General features: G+C 44.7%; 1 protein-coding gene across 1 annotated transcript in view; it reads left to right on the forward strand.

The window, feature by feature from the left end:
* Positions 1–18,953, forward strand: part of PRKAR2A (protein kinase cAMP-dependent type II regulatory subunit alpha) — a 73,145-nt gene that overhangs the window by 44,328 nt on the left and 9,864 nt on the right. The window contains exons 6-8 of the mRNA XM_002713397.5: positions 3,478–3,631; positions 10,814–10,915; positions 11,077–11,151. Coding sequence (XP_002713443.2) covers positions 3,478–3,631; positions 10,814–10,915; positions 11,077–11,151 — 331 coding nt within the window. The remainder of the gene's footprint in view (positions 1–3,477; positions 3,632–10,813; positions 10,916–11,076; positions 11,152–18,953) is intronic.

The raw sequence follows: 18,953 nt of genomic DNA on the forward strand, positions 1-18,953 counted from the left end.
GCCCAAGGGCTTGGGCCATCTTCTACTGCTATCCGAGGCCATAGCAGAAAGCTGGATTGGAAGAAGAACAGCCAGGACTAGAACCAGCGCCCATATGGGATGCCAGGGCTTCAGGCCAGGGCTTTAACCTGCTGTGCCACAGCGCCGGCCCCCTAGGTCAGCACTTTTTATAAATTATTTGAGAGGCAGAGAAACAAAGAGAGCTCTCATCTGCTGGATCACTCCCCAGATTCCTGTGACAGCCAGGGCTGGGCGAAGGCCTGTGTCAGGAACCAGGGACTCAGTCTAGCTCTCCCATGTGGGTGACAGCGATCCAAGTACTTGAGCCATCACTGCTGCCTCCCCAGCATCTGCATTCGCAGGAAGCCAGGGTCACCAGAAGCAGAGATAAAACCCAGGTGCTCCAGTATGGGACACTGGCATCCTAATGTCTTAACCACTAGACCAGACACTTGTCCTTGTTATCATTTTTAATGGCTGCATAATATGGATATAACATTTATTTGACCTATCCCCTACTGTTAGCAAATTAAATTATTTGTAATTTTTGCTGCTGTGACACATAAATATTTGTTTAGCAGTTCTTACAACTGAATCCTTTTCATTGTCTTTGACTTTCATTTGTAATGACTAGCATGAAATTGCTGTGTCAAGTGATCTCTTTAAGCATTTGCTGTATGTTCTTAATTATCTTGTAGAAACTTTGAAAAGTTCCCATTTGCATTAGTGGTGTGTGAAAAGTACCTGCTTCTTAAAATATTTGTCAGTGCTGGATATTTTTCTTTACCAGTTATTACCAGTCAATAATACAGAAAATTTTATTATTCATTTTTATTCATTGCATCCTAATTTTCAATAGGCTATGAAAGAAAAGCCATACAATGATTTCAATACCTGCAGTAAAAGTACTTGAAAAATTAAACACCTTTTCTTCTTGTAATGAGGTTGTTCACCAAACTGGGAATAGGAAGGACCTTTCCAAATCTTTCTAAAGTCATTTTTTAAAAAGTTTTTTCCAAAGAAACCTTGCATTTTTTAAAGATTTATATATTTTTTAAAAAAGATTTATTTATTTATTTGAAAGTCAGAGTCACACATAGAAGGAGAGGCAGAGAGAGAGAGAGAGAGAGAGAGGTCTTCCATCCGATGATTCACTCCCCAGTTGGCTGCAATAGCCAGAGCTGCGCTGATCCAAAGCCAGGAGCTGGGAGCTTCCTCTGGGTCTCCCACATGGGTGCAGGGGCCCAAGGACTCAGGCCATAGCAGAGAGCTGGATCGGAAGTGGAGCAGCTGGGCCTTGAACCGGCGTCCATATGGGATGCCGGCACTTCAGGCCAGGGTGTTAACCCACTGTGCCAGAGCGCTGGCCCCTAAAGATTTATTATTCATTTATTTGAATGACAGAGTTACAGAGAGAGGTAGAGACAGAGAGAGAGGCCTTCTATCCTCTGGTTTACTCCCCAGATGGCCACAACGACTGGAGCTGCGCTGATCTGAAGCCAGGAGTCAGGAGCTTCTTCTGGGTCTCCCATATGGGTACAGGGTCCCCATCTTCTACTGCTTTCCCAGACCATAGCAGAAACTGGATCGGAAGAAAAGCAGCCAGGCCTAGAACTGGCGCCCATATGGGATGCAGACACTTCAGGCCAGGGCTTTAACCCGCTGTGTCACAGCACCGGCCCCGAAACCTTGCATTTAAGGATATATAGCCTTCATGCATTTCGTAAGTACAGCTTTAGGAATATAATGATTCTTCCCACCATGCCTGCCCTCCCACCCACACTCCTACCCACCACTTCCTCCCTCTCCAATTCCCTGTCACATTCCACACACACACACACACACACACACACACAAAACTTCCTCAGCAGTCAAGACAAGTGCTATTCAAAATCTTTGTATCTTGAAGTTAATTTCACTGATTTTTTTTTTAAATGTAATTAACTTTAAAGAAGCACCCAAGAATTATACTTCTTTTGGGAGCACTTAGACATAATTATAGTACAACTCTTTGAGGACAGAGGTCCTGCATAGGAAGTTAGTGCACAGTGACTCCTGTTGTTAATTTAACAATTAACACTCATATATGATGTCAGTGATCACCCAAGGCTCTTGACATGAGCTACCTAGGCTGTGGAAGTCTTGAATCCACAAACTCTGTTAGTATTTAGACAAGGCCATAAGCAAAGTGGAAGTTCTCTCCTCCCTTAAGAGAAAAGTGCCTCCATCTTTGATGACCACTTCTTTCCACTGGGGTCTCACCCACTGAGAGCCTTCATGTGGGACATGTTTTTGCCACAGTACCTTAGCTTTCCTTGCTTGAAATTCTCTCGTGCGTTTTTCAGCCAGATCAGAATGCCTTATGGGCTGATTCTGAAGTCCGAGTGCTACTCAAAGTGGTTGTCATCCTATGAGTCTGCTGTATGGACTGCTTCCCATGTTGGAGCATTCATTCCTTTTTAATTCTACTTTATTATTATTACCAGACACTTAATCTTACCTATATGATCACTTTAACACTTAAGATGGTATTTTTACCACCCAGCTTAAGGGGATTTGGGGCCCCCATGGCAAGTTTTTAAACTGTACCCTTAGAAGTAAGTCCATAGGAATGTATGCTGAACTGTACAGCTTTATAGTTACAAACTTCATACACTTCATATTTACAACTCTTCCTAAAGGCATTTATGAAAAGCCTATAGCTGGGCTGGCATTGTGGCGTAATGGGTAAAGCTACTGCCTGCAATGCTGCCATCCCTTATGGGTGCTGGTTCGAGTCATGGCTGCCCCACTTCCAGTCTAGCTCCCTGCTAATGTGCCTGGGAAAGCAGCTGAAGATGGCCCAAATCCTTGGGCCCTTGCACCCACATGGGAGACCAGGAGAAGCTCGTGGCTCCTGGCTTTGGCTTAGCCCAGCCCTGGCCATTGGGGACATTTGGGGAGTGAACCAGATGAAAGATTTCTGTTTCTTTCTCTCTCTAACTCTGACTGCAAATAAAGAAATAAATCTTAAAAAAAAAAAAAAAAGCCTACAGCTAACATCATACTTAATGAGGAAAGATTGAACGTTCTCCTTTAAGAGTAAAATAAGATATAAGACAAAGAAGTCTGATTGCATCACTTTTAGGCAGTATTGTACTAGAGGACCTAGCCAACTTGGCAAAGCAAAGGAAGGAAGGAGAGAAATGAGAGAGGGAAGGGAGAAATCAAAATATACAGATTGGAAAGGAGCAAATAAAACTCTGTTTATCAGTGATGTGATCTATGTAGAAAGTCCAAAGAGTGCTATAAAAACTACTAGAACAAGTAGGTTTACCAAGGACATAGGATACCTAGACAGATAGAAAAATTTGCTACATTTCTATATCCTAAGAAAATTCTGTTGGAAATCCCCTATAATATTTTATAATATCCTGCTAATTCTTAATATTTGTTATCAAGTATAATTAATGAAATTGTTTCCTGTCTTTCTTCTAGGGGAACCTATGACATTTTGGTTACAAGAGATAATCAAACACGCTCTGTTGGTCAGTATGATAATCGTGGCAGTTTTGGAGAGCTAGCTCTGATGTACAACACCCCAAGAGCTGCTACCATTGTCGCTACTTCTGAAGGCTCCCTTTGGGGACTGGTGAGTGAGAGAAATGATTTCTCCTGCATGGCACAATTTAAATTCCCCATATTTCTGGATTTCTTACCTTGGTTTGTTTATACTGTGTTTTATAGCCAGTTATCTGAAAGACATTGTAACAGGTCTTACACATTTGTGTTTCTCCATATCTGTAGAATGATTTGTCAACAAACTGTTTAAGTTGCACAGACAAGTCTTTTTCTTTTAACTCATTGTTTAAAATTATGTATTTATTTATTGTTTTACTTGAAAGATTAGTGCAAAAGAGAGAGATCTTCTATCCCATAATTCACTCCCCAAATGCCTGCAATAGCCAGGACTAAGCCAGGCTGAAGCAAGGAGCCCGAAACTCAATCTGGATCTTCTGTGTAGATGGCAGCAGTCCCCGTACTTGAGCCATTGTCTGCTTCTCAGATGCCCGTTAGCAGGAAGCTAATCGGAAGTGGAGAAACTGAGGCGCACACTAAGTGTTCTCCCATGGGGATGAGAGCGTCCCAAATGACAACCACTGTGCCATGGGTCTGCCCAAGACTGGATCTTCTAACCTCACAGTAGTATGCAGCTCTTGTCACATGTTCTGTTTATGAAAATCCTCTCTGGACAAATGGAGAAAAGAAAGGATAACTCTTCATAGAAGAATCAGCTTACAAAAATAAGTGTCACAGAAAGCTTTGCCAGTGGTGTTTTCTATCTCTACGTGGCCCAAGGCCAGCTTTTAACTTTTCTCTATGTCCAGACATCTACTTTTTTTTTTTTTTTTTTAAGATTGTTTATTTGAAAGTCAGAGAGAGAGAGGAAGTAGAGAGAGATAAATGTCTTCCATCTGCTGGTTCACTCCCCACGAGGTCACAACAGCCAGGGCTGGGCCAGGCTAAAGCCAGGAGCCAGAAGGTTCTAGTCTCCTGCATGGGTGCAGGGGCCCAAGCACTTGGACCATCTTCAGCTTCTTTCCCAGGCACACTAGCAGGGATCTGAATTGGAAGTGGAGTGGCCCGAACTTGAACCGGAGCCCATATGGGATGCTTAACATGCTATGCCACAGTACCAGCCCCCAGACATATACTTGTTCATTGGTCCATGCCAGTAGAGTTAGATTACCAGAAAGGCTAATGTCCATATTCCAAGAAATGGAAGCTTTCCAGAATGTCTTTACACTAAGGCATAACACTACTCTGATCTCTATATTCTGTTATACTTGACTCACCTGATTTCCTTTAGCATCAAGTTATATATTTAAAATGCATAACTCTTCCATCATTTTTTAAAATTTTTTTAAATAATTATGTTATTTATTTGAAAGAGTTACAGAGAGAAGTACAGCCAGAGAGAGAGGTCCTCTGTTCTGCTGGTACACTTCCCAAAGTGACCACAACCATCTTAAACAAAATAATCAAACTCTTGTACAAATTCGGGATTTTACTTTTAAGATATTTCAATATCTGCAATAGTTTGTTTTGGTTGACCTTATAAGCAGAATTAAACCCATGCCATAGAATTACTGACATACTTTCTCAAACGACATTTTAAAAACATGAAAAAAGACTTTAATATGATGTAGTGATTTTTTATTTATTTATTTATTTATTTTTATTTTTTGACAGGCAGAGTGGAGAGTGAGAGAGACAGAGAGAAAGGTCTTCCTTTTTTTTGCCATTGGTTCACCCTCCAATGGCCGCCGCAGCCAGCGTGCTGCGGCCGGCGCACCGCGCTGATCCAATGGCAGGAGCCAGGTGCTTTTCCTGGTCTCCCATGGGGTGCAGGGCCCAAGCACTTGGGCCATCCTCCACTGCACTCCCTGGCCACAGCAGAGAGCTGGCCTGGAAGAGGGGCAACTGGGACAGAATCTGGCGCCCTGACCGGGACTAGAACCCGGTGTGCCGGCGCCGCAAGGCGGAGGATTAGCCTAGTGAGCCGCAGCACTGGCCGATGTAGTGATGTTAAATTAGGAGTGCTCTTGAGGGCAAGTCGTTGGACACTTCTTGGGACATCCACATCTCATGTGAGAGTGCCCAGGTTTGAGTCCCACCTCCTGCTAATGTCACGCTAGGAGGCAGCAGTTGATGGCTTTAGTAGTTGTGTCCCTGCCACCCATATGAGAGACCTGGATTGAGTTCATAGCTCCTACCTTCAGCCTGGCCCAGTTGCAGCCCCAATTTTTCAGGAATTTGGGTCGTAAAGCTCAGATGAGGGAAAATTAAGAGACTGTCACCAGGAGGCCTATCCTAAAAGAAAGACTAATAGAAGCCGAAAGGAAACAATAAAGAAGGAAATTTGGAAGATAGACATAAAGAAAAAACAACAGAAAATGAAAATATGGGTAAGTATAAAAGACTATCCCCTTGGCCGGCGCTGCGACTCAATAGGCTAATCCTCCACCTTGCGACGCCGGCACACTGGGTTCTAGTCCCAGTCGGGGCGCCAGATTCTGTCCCGGCCGCTCCTCTTCCTGTCCAGCTCTCTGCTGTGGCCCAGGAGTGCAGTGGAGGATGGCCCAAGTCCTTGGACCCTGCACCCGCATGGGAGACCAGGAGAAGCACCTGGCTCCTGGCTTCGGATCAGCATGGTGCGCCGGCCACAGCGCACCGGCCGCAGCGGCCATTGTGGGGTGAACCAACGGAAAAGGAAGACTTTTCTCTCTGTCTCTCTTTCTCTCTCATTGTCCAATCTGCCTATCAAAAAAAAAAAAAAAAAAAAAAGACTATCCCCTTGAGGTTTCTAAATTTTGTTGAAGGATTGAAATAAGAATTATGATATTATCTGCTATTATTACCTATTCTCAATGTATATAGGAAAATATTTAAGATAATTATACTGTAAAGGGGAGAATAAGGCGGCCTAAATGGAAATAAAGCTTTTACAATTAAATTAGTAAGTGTTGACACCAGTACAGTGAGTTACACGCGTGTAATCTAATACCTAGAACAACCACTAAAACATCTATACAAAGAGATGTACTTAGAAGCTCTGTAATTCAAGTAGAACTATAAAAATTATTCAGATAACTTACAGGAAGGCAGTAAAAGTGAAACAAAGATTTAAAAAACCAGGGGAATTGAGCAGGCATTTTTTCTTGAAGTTTAGGTGCCACTTAAGACTCCCACAATTCGTGTTCAGTCCCTGGGTTTAATATTTAGCTGTGACTCTAGCTTCCTGCTTGTGCGGATTTTGGCCTCGAGTAGAAGACCTGGATTGAATTCCCAACTCATGCCTTCAGTTCAGCCCCTTGTAGCCATTGTGGTGATTTGGAGACTGGACTGTTGAAAAGAGGAGAGATTATATTAATATCAGATAGAATAGGCATCAGAGTAAAGAAAATCACAGGGCCAAAATAAATATATAATAATGAAAGGGCCAGGGGCCAGTGCCGTGGCATGGCAGGTTAAACCCCAGCCTGCAGCGCCAGCATCCCATTTGGGCACAGGTTCCAGTCCTGGATGCTCTACTTCTGATCCAGGTCTCTGCTATGGCTGGGAAAGCAATGGAAGATGGCCCAAGTCCTTGGGCTTCCGCATGGGAGACCTGGAAGAAGCTGCTGGCTCTTGGCTTCAGTTCAGCTCAGCTCTGGCCGTTGAGGTCATCTGGGAAATGAACCAGCGGATGGAAGACCTCTCTCTTTCTCTCTCTCTCTCTCTCTCTCTGTAACTATGTCTTTCAAATAAATAAAAATTAAAAAAAAAAAAAAGAAGAAGAAAGGACTATTCTACCAAGAAGATACAGCAATTGTAAATACACATACACACCAAATAATAGTTCCAAAATATGTAAAGCAAAAACTGATAACATAGAAAAGAAAAGCAGACATCCACAGTTACAGAGGATGGAGATTTCAACACCCAGCTGTCAACAGTTGTTGAAACTACCAGACGGAAAACTAGCAATGATACAGAACTTAACAACATGAACTAGCAAATCCCCATGGCGTGGTGCTCCTCACTAGCCCTCTCTGAAAATTCTCCTATGACTTCTGCCCTAGTTTTCTTCTTCCTATGCTTATCCTTTGAAGTTTTTTCTTCCTTTCCCTGCTGTCTTTTTTTTTTTTTTTTTTTTTTTTTTTTTTTTTGACAGGTAGAGTTATAGACAGAGAGACAGAGAGAAAGGTCTTCCTTCCATTGGTTCACTTCCCAAATGGCCCCCATGGCCGGCACTGCACCGATCTGAAGCCAGGAGCCAGGAGCTTCTTCCTGGTCTCCCATGTGGTTGCAGGAGCCCAAGCACTTGAGCCATCCTCCACTGCCCTCCCAGGCCACAGCAGAGAGCTGGACTGGAAGAGGAGCAACCAGGACTAGAACCTGGCATCCATATGGGATGCTGGCGCTGCAAGGCAGAGGATTAACCAAGTGAGCCACGGCACCGGCCCCTCCCTGCTGTCTTAATTAAGGCCAATAACCCATCAGGATGCTCTTCTGCTTTTTGTTCTGCTTCATTCACTTGCTTCACAATGTCAGACTCTCCCAAAGCTTGAGTACCACTTCTAGAAAAGTTGCTCCCAGAGGATCCTCTCCAGCCGGACTTCTTCACTCATGCCTGGGAAGACCTTGGAAATGCCTAATGAAGCTAAGGCCAGGTGGACTGGGTATTGTCACTGAGTTTCTCCACTTGGATCCTGTATTCCTTCTTTGACAGGGAATAGCTGCCACTGTGGGCACTAGTCAGTTTCTGCTCCTGCTCGAGTGGAGGTCAGTAGAAGCTTCCCTAAGGAACGCTTGTAGTTACAAGAGGGGGTGGCACTCCTTTTCTTTTCAAACTTTCAGGTGGTTTGCTTGCCTCTGAGCACCTGCTGTCTCTGAAAGTTCACCTGCAGTGCCCCACTGGGAGCTCTCCAAAGGCTGAGTTGGTGTCTGGTGCTGTTTTGTTGTTATTGTTGTTGTTGTTTTTAACCTTCCATAGCTACAAGAATTGGCCTTGCATGATATGAATAGAGAGTTCTGGGAAGTGTGTGAAAACATGCATAGGAGGGATTGGAAAATGAATGGATAAATCTGCAGGATACTCTGGGATTGGCTATGTGGTACAGTGACTTAAGCTGCCTCTTCAGACACTGACATTCCATGTTGGATTGTGCTTGTTGGAGTCCCAGCTACTTTGCTTCTGATTCAGATTCCTGCTACCTGGAAAGGTAGCGAATGATGGCCCAAGTACTTGGGTTCCTGCCACCCACATGGGAAACTTGCATGGAGTTCCAGATCCTGAGTCAAGCCCCAGCCTTAGAAAGCATTTGGTAACTGCACCAGCAGACAGAAGATCTTTTCCCTCCTCTCTCTACTTCTTTATCACTCTGCTTTTCAAATAATTTTTAAGAGATATCTGTTGTTTTTCTCCTTAGATAGAAATGCAACTTGCTATTGAAATTATTATAATATTTGTAACATTATAAATGGATTTATAAATATTATTTTTTGACATGCCTATTCAAGCATAAGGAAAGGGGCTTTATAATTCTCATTTTCTGTCTTAATTGTTCTCTTTCCATAACATTCCTGGCCTAGATTGGCCAATATTCCAAAGTATAAAAGTAACATTTTAAATAATACATCTTTATCCTCGACTTCAGAAAATCCATGGTAGATGATGCAGCCACAACAGAGCGACTAGAGATTGAATGGCTCGTTCCAAGTATATTGGGGGAAAATGGGACAGAATCTGCCTAAGTACCAGAAAGCAGACCTTATTTGTACAGCCGTGTAAGTAGGGAGAGTAGGATTCTACCACTGCCCACACTAGGAGTGTAGGTGACTTCTCTGTTTATGTGGGTGAAACGTGGCACAGGATAGGACCTGGGAATTCTACAGCTGATAGAAAATGAGCCAGTGAAGTCCATTCAGATGTTGCGCCCAGTTGTCTGTTATGTGCTGTCTTTACCCCACAACCGCTCCAGCATCAGGAACCTACAGTGAAATAGGCCCTTACTCCCTTGCTGCTGCTTTACTTTTCCAGCCTTTAGGGTATTTTTATAGTTTCCAAAAGAAAACTTTCCATTCTTGACAGCCTGTGTAGGAAAAAGGAATAGCTAACTTGGGTCCAAATGACTGTTCACCCATTTAGAAGCCTGAGACTAAGCAGTTAACATTTTCCTGTCCATGTGTCTCTCCCCACCTATGTTCACACGTGTCTGAAAAGTGCCTGGCTCTAGGTAGCTCTGATTTACTGTCTCCTAATCAGAATCCATGACTTTACTGGGGTCAAGGTACCTTTTATATGTCTGCCTTCCATTTTGAGTATCCTCCCCTATCTTTTCATTAATTTAAAACTACTCATCCTTCAGATCCCAAATTTATATTTTTGCTACAAAACTGTCTTCAATCATTCCTGCTTACTGTGATCTCCCTCCCATCTCAAATTCTTGTGATGCTTGCCTTCTGTAGCTTCACCTAGTGTATTTCATATGCTGCCTTGAACTGTAGACTCTTTATTCCTGTGTGTTTTGTGTTGTCTCATGATTAAGATGGTGAAGTCCTTGTACTCAAGAACCATCTAGTTTTTTATTCCTTCCTTTTTTTGGAAGGCTGTCTTTTTTTTTTTTTTTTTTTTTTTGACAGGCAGAGTGGACAGTGAGAGAGAGAGACAGAGAGAAAGGTCTTCCTTTTGCCGTTGGTTCACCCTCCAATGGCCGCCGCGGCCGGTGCGCTGCGGCCGGCGTACCGCGCTGATCCGATGGCAGGAGCCAGGAGCCAGGTGCTTATCCTGGTCTCCCATGGGGTGCAGGGCCCAAGCACCTGGGCCATCCTCCACTGCACTCCCTGGCCACAGCAGAGAGCTGGCCTGGAAGACGGGCAACCGGGACAGAATCCGGCGCCCCAACCGGGACTAGAACCTGGTGTGCCGGCGCCGCTAGGCAGAGGATTAGCCTAGTGAGCCGCGGCGCCGGCCGGCTGTCTTTTGATTTTAAACAATGACTGTGAGCTCCCCAATGTTTGATTGGGAATTCTTTGTTTTGTGGTCTGTTTGTGACCCACAGGTGGCACCCATTGAACACTAGATAGCAAGCAGCAGTGTGTCGGGCATTTGTCTGGCTTAGGCTACAAGTCTTTTTCTTCCATTGACTACTCTGGAATTGAAGTATCATTAAACACTCAGTTGACACAATAACTTACATAATCTAACAATTGACGTGTCCCAGTTAACTAAACCGTGGACATTGTCTTACACAGGCATTTACTAGATTTTTCATTTTCTTTCTTATAGGACCGGGTGACTTTTAGAAGAATCATAGTGAAAAACAATGCAAAAAAAAGGAAGATGTTTGAATCGTTTATTGAGTCTGTGCCCCTCCTTAAATCACTAGAGGTAAAATCTATTTGAGTAAGAGTCTTTTTATGGTGGGGAGAGAGAAGCTATCTGTTACTAAGTTTTCAAATCATATTATTCTAGCCCATTTCTGTGTTGTATAAGTAGTGTAACTTTCAGTTAAGGTCTTTTCCTTATGATTTGTGTGTCTGTTGTTTCAGGTATCGGAACGAATGAAGATTGTGGATGTCATCGGAGAGAAGGTCTATAAGGATGGAGAACGCATAATCACTCAGGTAAGCAGAGGCCCTGCCCAGCTCCTTTCCTGAAGTCACCACTTGAAAACAAGCACATCACTTTTGTCTCTTAAGATGTCTGTGAGTTCCCAACAGTGGGAGCTCACGTTGGAGGAACTAGGTCGTAGCTCCTGCAGAGTGCTTTGAAGCCTGCTGATGGTCCATCTGATTGACTGATGTAGATCTCTTGCTTCCATTCACTTTTTTTTTTTTTTAGCTTCTTATGTTCTTTTTTTTTTTTTTTTTTTTTTTTTTTTTTTTTTAAGAGAGAGAGACTTTTTTTTTGGTTACTATTATTTTATTTGAAAGGCAGAGTTAGAGAGAGACAGAGAGGTCCTGCAATGCTGGTTCACTCCCCAGATGGCCACAATGACCAGGGCTGGGCCAAGCAGAAGCCAGAAGCCCAGAGCTGCTTCTAAGTCTCTCACATAGGTACAGAGGCCCAAGCACTGGGCCATCTTCAGTTGCTTGCCCAAGCGCATTAGCAGGGAACTGGACTGAAAGTGGAGCAGCCTATAATCCTCCGCCTGTGGCGCTGGCACACCAGGTTCTAGTCCCGGTCGGGGCACCAGATTCTGTCCCGGTTGCTCCTCTTCCAGGCCAGCTCTCTGCTGTGGCCAGGGAGTGCAGTGGAGGATGGCCCAGGTCCTTGGGCCCTGCACCCGCATGGGAGACCAGGAGAAGCACCTGGCTCCTGGCTTCGGATCAGCATGGTGCGCCGGCCGCAGCACACTGCCAGAGCGGCCATTGGGGGGTGAACCAACGGCAAAGGAAGACCTTTCTCTCTGTCTCTCTCTCTCTCTCACTGTCCACTCTGCCTATCAAAAAAAAAAAAAGTAAAGTGGAGCAGCATAGACTTGAACCAGTGCCCATATAGGGTTGCTGGCATCACCGGCAGTGGCTTTGCCCACTGTGCCATGGCACATGTCCCATTTTCTACCTTTTCTATGTTTGAGACAAAGATATCTTCTGAGCTAATCCCAACATATAGCAAAATCCTTGTCTTCAGTGATTAACCAGATCTGTAAGATAACTTCCATGTCTTTTTTGTGCCTTTTTCTCATATTATTTTGGATACTGTAAGAATTATCACACGGTGAACTGGGCAGTTATAATAAGTGCTATCTAATAATTTTCTTCATCTGCTGTTTGTTTTTTGTCTATTTATTTATTTGTTTGAAGGGCAGAGAGAGACAGAGATCTTCCATCGATTATTTCACTCCCAAAATGCCCACAACAGATGCAAGGGCAAAGCCAAGAGTCTGGAGCTCAATCTGGGTCTCCCATGTGGGTGGCAGGGACCTGACTACTTGAGCCATTACCACTGCCTCCAAGGGTGCAGATTCACTGGAAGCTGGAATCAGAAGTGGAGCTAGGACTCAAACCTAGGCACTCTTGATAGGGAATAGAGGCATCTCAAGTGGTGTCTTTACTACTACACCAAATGCCCATGTTTGCCTTTTTAATTGTGTGTAACTAGTAGTGGAGACTTTTCCAGATAAAAGCTTCTCTGGCATTCTGACAAGAGCACTGGGGGTTATCTGCTTGGTCTGGGTTGGAAGTTATGCTTATCCTGGAACCCAGTGCTGGGAATAAGAGAAGGATAGCTTAAGATTCATCAGGCCCGAGTTCCTAGCCCCTGGGTGCTGTGGGCAGAATTGGCCCCACCAGAATCATAAGGACTAATCAGACTTATCATAAAATAGGAGAGAGAGGGAAGCTCCCACTGGAAGTGGTAAAGAACTAACAAAAATGTAGTCTAATCTTAAGTGACATCTCTGAATGTCTGTTTTCTAGTTGCTGTTCATTCTCAGAATTAGAATTGATTTGATTGTATAAGCAGTAAGATAGACAGGTAGGACCAGGCAGGAAATGATAAGCAGTGAAACAAAAGGAGCACGGGAATGACGGCGAGAACATAGGAAAGAAAGTAAATCCATGTGGTCCCACTGAGGAAATGCCGTTTGAGCTGGACTTAAAGAAGTGTAACTTCAGCAGTTGAGATCAGAGAAGTCTCTCCGGGCAAGAGAATGTGAAGCACAGGTCGCAGATGGATGTGCATTTCGGGACAGGTGTCTTGGCATGGGAAGAATGCAGGGCTGAGTTGCAGAGATGGGAGATGTTAACTGATCACATTTGTTTCTGAATCTAAAATGCTTTAAGCAATTTCAGAGTCCTCCGTTTTGTTCTGAAAGTTCTAGGCCTGTGTCTCTCACAGTGGATTTTCAGAAATTACATCAGGAGATATGAGAAGTCTAGTGTTTTCTGGGATATCTGTGCCCTTGAAGGTAGGAATGCTAAGTAGTGGCTCAGAATGGACATAAATTAAGATGATACTCACTGGTGGGTGTTTGGCACAGTAGTGGAATGCCACTTGGGAAACCTGCATACCATATTGGAGTGCCAGGTTTTGAGTCCTGGCTGCACTTACAGTTCTAGCTTTCTGCTAACGTATCCCCTAAGAGGCAGCAAATGATGGTTCAAGTACTTGGATCTCTGCCATTCATATGAGAGACTTGGACTGAGTTCCGGGCTCCTGGTTTGGACCTGGTCCAGCCCTGGATGTTGGAGAATTTTGGGTACTGAACCAGTGAATACAAGATTCTCTCTCTTTCTCTCTCTCTCTCTCGCTCTCTCTGGCTCTCTCTCTGGCTCTGTCCTATCTCTCTGTGTGTGTCTATTTCTCTGCCTTTAAAATTAAGCATAAATAATAAATTTTTAATGATGATGCCCAGCTTATTATGGGCCCCTTTTGGATTTACTGTTTTCATTTATTTGAAAGGCAGAGTTACAGAGAGATCTTCCATCCTCTGGTTCATTCTGCAAGTGGCAGCAACAGCCAGGTCTGGGCCAGGCCAAAGCCAAGAGCCAGAGGTGTTTTCTAGGTCTCCCATGTGGGTGCAGGGTCCCGAGTATGTAGGCCATCTTCTGCTGCTTTTCCCAGGCCATCAGCAGGGAGCTGGATTTGAATTGGAACAGCCTGGTCTGGAACCAGAGGATAGGCCCCTTTTAGACCTAGAGTTCTCAGAATATAAGGTCTCAGGACCAGTAGCATCAGCGTCATCTGGGAATGCTAGAAATCATTACAAATGCAAGTACTTGAACCCTGCTCCAGACATACATACTGAACCAGAAACTCTGTTTTATGTTGCTTGCTTTATTCAGCTTTGTTGCAGGACATGTGTGTGTGTGTGCGCGCACGTGGGTATATGTGTGTTTGTGTTTAAAGATTTACTTTTTTTTTTTTTTTTTTTTTTGACAGGCAGAGTTAGTGAGAGTTAGTGAGCGTGCTGTGGCTGGTGTGCCACGCTGATCCGAAGCCAGGAGCCAGGTGCTTCTCCTGGTCTCCCATGGGGTGCCGGGCCCAAGCACTTGGGCCATCCTCCACTGCACTCCCAGGCCACAGCAGAGAGCTGGACTGGAAGAGGAGCAACCAGGACAGAATCCGGCACTCTGACCGGGACTAGAACCCGGGGTGCCGGCGCTGCAGGCGGAGGATTAGCCTAGTGAGCCGCGGCACTGGCCTAAAGATTTACTTATTTGAAAGGCAGAATGACAAAGAGAAAAAGAGATCTTCCATCCACTGATTTACTCCCCAAACGGCCTAAAAGCTAAGTCTGGGCCAGGCCAAAGCCAGGAGCTGGAACTCTATTTGGGTCTCCCATATGGGTGGCAGGGGCCCATCTTTTGCCACTTTTTAGATAAATTAGCAATGAGCTAGATGGGAAAAAGATCAACTGGGACTCAAACCAGTGCTGCCATATGGGATGCCAGCATTGCGAGTGACAGCTTAACTTGCTATGCCACAGTGCTGGCTCCATGCAATATATTTTCTACAATAAAATTATCAGATTTAAGCATACCATTGGGCCAGCACTGTGGCTCACTAGGCTAATCCTCCGCCTTGTGGCGCTGGCACACTGGGTTCTAGTCCCAGTCGGGGCACCGGATTCTGTCCTGGTTGCTCCTCTTCCAGTCCAGCTCTCTGCTGTGGCCTGGGAGTGCAGTGGAGGATGGCCCAAGTGCTTGGGCCCTGCACCCCATGGGAGACCAGGAGAAGCACCTGGCTCCTGCCATCAGATCAGCGCGGTGCACCAGCCACAGCACGCTGGCCGTAGTAGCCATTTGCGGGGTGAACCAATGGAAGGAAGACCTTTCTGTCTGTCTCTCTTTCTCTCTCACTGTCTAACTCTGCCTGTCAAAAAAGAAAAAAAAAAAAGCATACAATTGGAAGAGCTTTGTAACCATCCCCACAATCATGTTTATAACATTCCCATCACCCATACAGTTCACTCATTTATATTTGCGATCAGTACCCTCTCCCACACCCTCATGCCTGGAAACCACTAATCTGCTGTGTATCACTGTGGAAATTCTTTTCTGTAATTCCATATGAATGAAATTATGTAGTACATATTATAATAATGTAACAGGTAGGCTTCTGTGTCTGGCTTCTTTTATAAATACTTTAGATTGATCTATATTGTTTGTATCAGGAGACTGCTCCTTTTTGTTTCTTTCTTTGTATGAGTATACCATGATTTGTCTTCCCATTCACACAGAGAGGAACATTTGGTTTCTTTTCAGTTGAACAAATATGAACAAAGCTGCATTTAATATTTACGTATATGTCATTATGTGGACATATGTTTTCATTACTGTTGGATAAATACTAGGAGTGGAATTGCCGAGTCATATGGTGAATGTACGAGCTTAATTTCATAACACGTAGCCAAATTGCTTTTTTTTTTTTTTTTTTTTTTTTTTGACAGGCAGAGTGGATAGTGAGAGAGAGAGAGACAGAGAGAAAGGTCTTCCTTTTGCCGTTGTTTCACCCTCCAATGGCCGCCGCGGCCGGCGCACCGCGCTGATCCGATGGCAGGAGCCAGGAGCCAGGAGCCAGGTGCTTTTCCTGGTCTCCCCATGGGGTGCAGGGCCCAAGCACCTGGGCCATCCTCCACTGCACTCCCTGGCCACAGCAGAGGGCTGGCCTGGAAGAGGGGCAACCGGGACAGAATCCGGCGCCCCGACCGGGACTAGAACCTGGTGTGCCGGCGCCGCTAGGCGGAGGATTAGCCCAGTGAGCCACGGCGCCGGCCCCCAAATTGCTTTTAAAAAAGGTTGTAGAGCTATGGTTTACTGGGTAAGGCCGCTGCCTGCAGTGCTGGCATCCCATATTGGCACCAGTTTGAGTCCCGGCTGCTCCACTTGCTATCCAGCTCTCTGCTATGGCCTGGGAAAGCAGTGGAGGATGGCCCAAGTGCTTGGGGCCTTGCACCTTCATGGGAGACCCAGTGGAAACTCCTGGCTCCTGCCTCAGATTGGCACAGCTCTGACCATTGCGGCCATCTGGCGAATGAACCAGCAGAAGACTGTCTCTCCCTCTCTCTCTGTCTCTGCCTCTGTCTCTCTCTCTCTCTCTCTCTCTCTGTAACTCTGCCTTTCAAATAAATAAATAAATCTTTAAAAATGGTTGTATCACTTTGTATTCTCAATTGCAGTATATGAGAATCCAAAATGAGCTGTATCTTCAACAATATTGGTATTAATTTTTTGTTTTTGAGCTTAGAGTAGTTAAGTAGTGGTAGGTATGAAGTGGTATCAGTGTGACTTTGCATTTACTTAATGTCTAATTATGTTGCGTGTCTTTACCTGTGATTCCTCTCCATCCATATATATATATATATTTTTTTTTTGTGTGTGTGTGTGTGTGTGTGTGTGATGTATCTTTGTAGATCTTTTGCTCTTTAACCTGGGTTGTTTTGCCATTTTTCCTACTGGATAGGTTTCCTAGTCTGCCTTGTCTAGGAGTTCTACAAAGCTGTAACAGCCAATTTAGATGGAATATCCATCACCGGACAGCCTGAAAGACAGGAAATGTTCCAACTCAGCCAGGGTTTTTTTAAGAGGTTTTTTTTTTTTTTTTTAGATTTATTTGTTTACTTGAGATGCATAGTTAGAGAGAGAGAGAGAGAAAGGTCTTTCATCCACTGGTTCACTCCCCAAATGACCATAATGGTTGGAGCCGAGCCCATCCGAAGCCTGTAGCCAGGAGCTTCTTCTGGGTCTCCCATGCAGTTGCAGGGGCCCAAGCACTTGGCCATCTTCTACTGCTTTCCTTGGCTATCAGAAGGGAGCTGGATCTGAAGTAGAGCAGCCGGGACTTGAACCAGTGTCCATCTGGGATGCCAGCGCCACAGGCAGATGCCTAACCTAATATATCACAGCACCAGCCCCCCGAGCAATTTCATGAGGTTGGATATATAAAAGAGTACATCATTTCAGATGCCACAAAGATGAACTGTTCTCAGCTATGATGTCATCATACAAGGTTTTAAGTTTTGTCTTTTTGTTTATGCGCTCCCCTAATTCTTTCTAGTGAGGTATTGGCAATTAATAATATTAAATGAACCAAAGTCTGTTCTTTGTCCAGAGGAAGAAAGCTATTTTCCAGCCAGCCTTTTCCCCCGGTATGTCCTAGATGGCATCCTTTCCCATCCCCTCTGAACCCTGAGCCCACCAGCCGTTCCCCCTTCCTCCTAGGGCAAAGGAGCATCTGAGGATACACAGCAATGAATTGGGGTACTCATAATAGCCTAGTTTATTAGTCTTCTTTGTCAGTGAAAACAAACTGTACACATAAAGTGCTCACCAAAGTGCGTGCTAGGAATAAGCACCCAGTTACATTAGCAGATTCTGTATCAACTCCCTTTTCATTCTTAGCCCTGAATCATTTTTTTTGTTCTGGAAACATAACTGAGTCTCTCCTGTGCTCAGAGCACAAACCTCCTCTCGCTTTGTTTTCACTCCTGCTATTAGTAGCCTTTCTGGGAACTTTCAAAGAGTAGTCTGATGATATGGGCTTGAAAAAGCCAGACACAAAAGAGAATATATTATTCCATTTATATGATGTTGAGGACCAGCCAAAACTAATCTATAAGGATAGGAATCAGATACGTTTACCTTACCTTGCTGGTGGAGTGATGGTGACTTTGCGATCTTTGGAAGGAGCTTTTTGGAGGATGGAAGTATTTTCTGTTTTGCTTAGGAAGTGTTAAACTGACATACATAAGAATTCATCAGGCTATAACCTTGAAATTCCAGCACTTATGGATGTTAGGGGTCGGTGCTGTGGTGTGGCAGATAAAACTGCTGCTTGTGATGCCAGCATCCTAAATGGGCGCTGGTTCAGGTCGCAACTGCTCTACTTCTGATCCAGCTCTCTGCTGTGGCCTGGAAAGCAGTGGAAGATGGTCAAAGTGTTGGGCCCCTGCACTGGCATGGGAGACCTGGAGGAAGCTCCTGGCTCTTGGCTTCGGTTCAGCACAGTTCTGGCCGTTGAGGCCATCTGGGAAGTGAACCAGCGGATGGAGAATCTCTTTCTCTCTTTCTGCCTCTGCCTCTCTGTCACTCTGCCTTTCATATGAATAAATAAATCTTTAAAAAGTTATGGATGTGCTACATCTATTTAAACAAAAAGGCTCAGGCACCCTCCTTCACCACCTGTCACTTTTACGAATCTTCCTGCCCCTCACTACCCTCTCTGTGGTCATCAACATGCTTCCATGTGTTTGAGCTTTCTTCCTGTTGACTTCTTGGCCGTATTGCACACTGCTGACATCTTCCTTCATGAAGTTCCCTTCTTGAACCTATAAATACCTCTCCCTCTTGGTGACCCCCTCTGTCCCTCCTCAGTTTCTTTCATGACTCCCCATCCTTCATCATCCTATCATGCAGCTGTTTGTGTAATGCTAGACTTCATGATTTGGCTCTGCTGGATGTCGGGTAACTACTCAGCATAA

The sequence above is a fragment of the Oryctolagus cuniculus genome, chromosome 10 (genome assembly GCF_051225735.1).
Source record: "Oryctolagus cuniculus isolate XC-2025 breed Fujian yellow rabbit chromosome 10, ASM5122573v1, whole genome shotgun sequence".
In the NCBI taxonomy this organism is placed as follows: Eukaryota; Metazoa; Chordata; class Mammalia; order Lagomorpha; family Leporidae; genus Oryctolagus; species Oryctolagus cuniculus.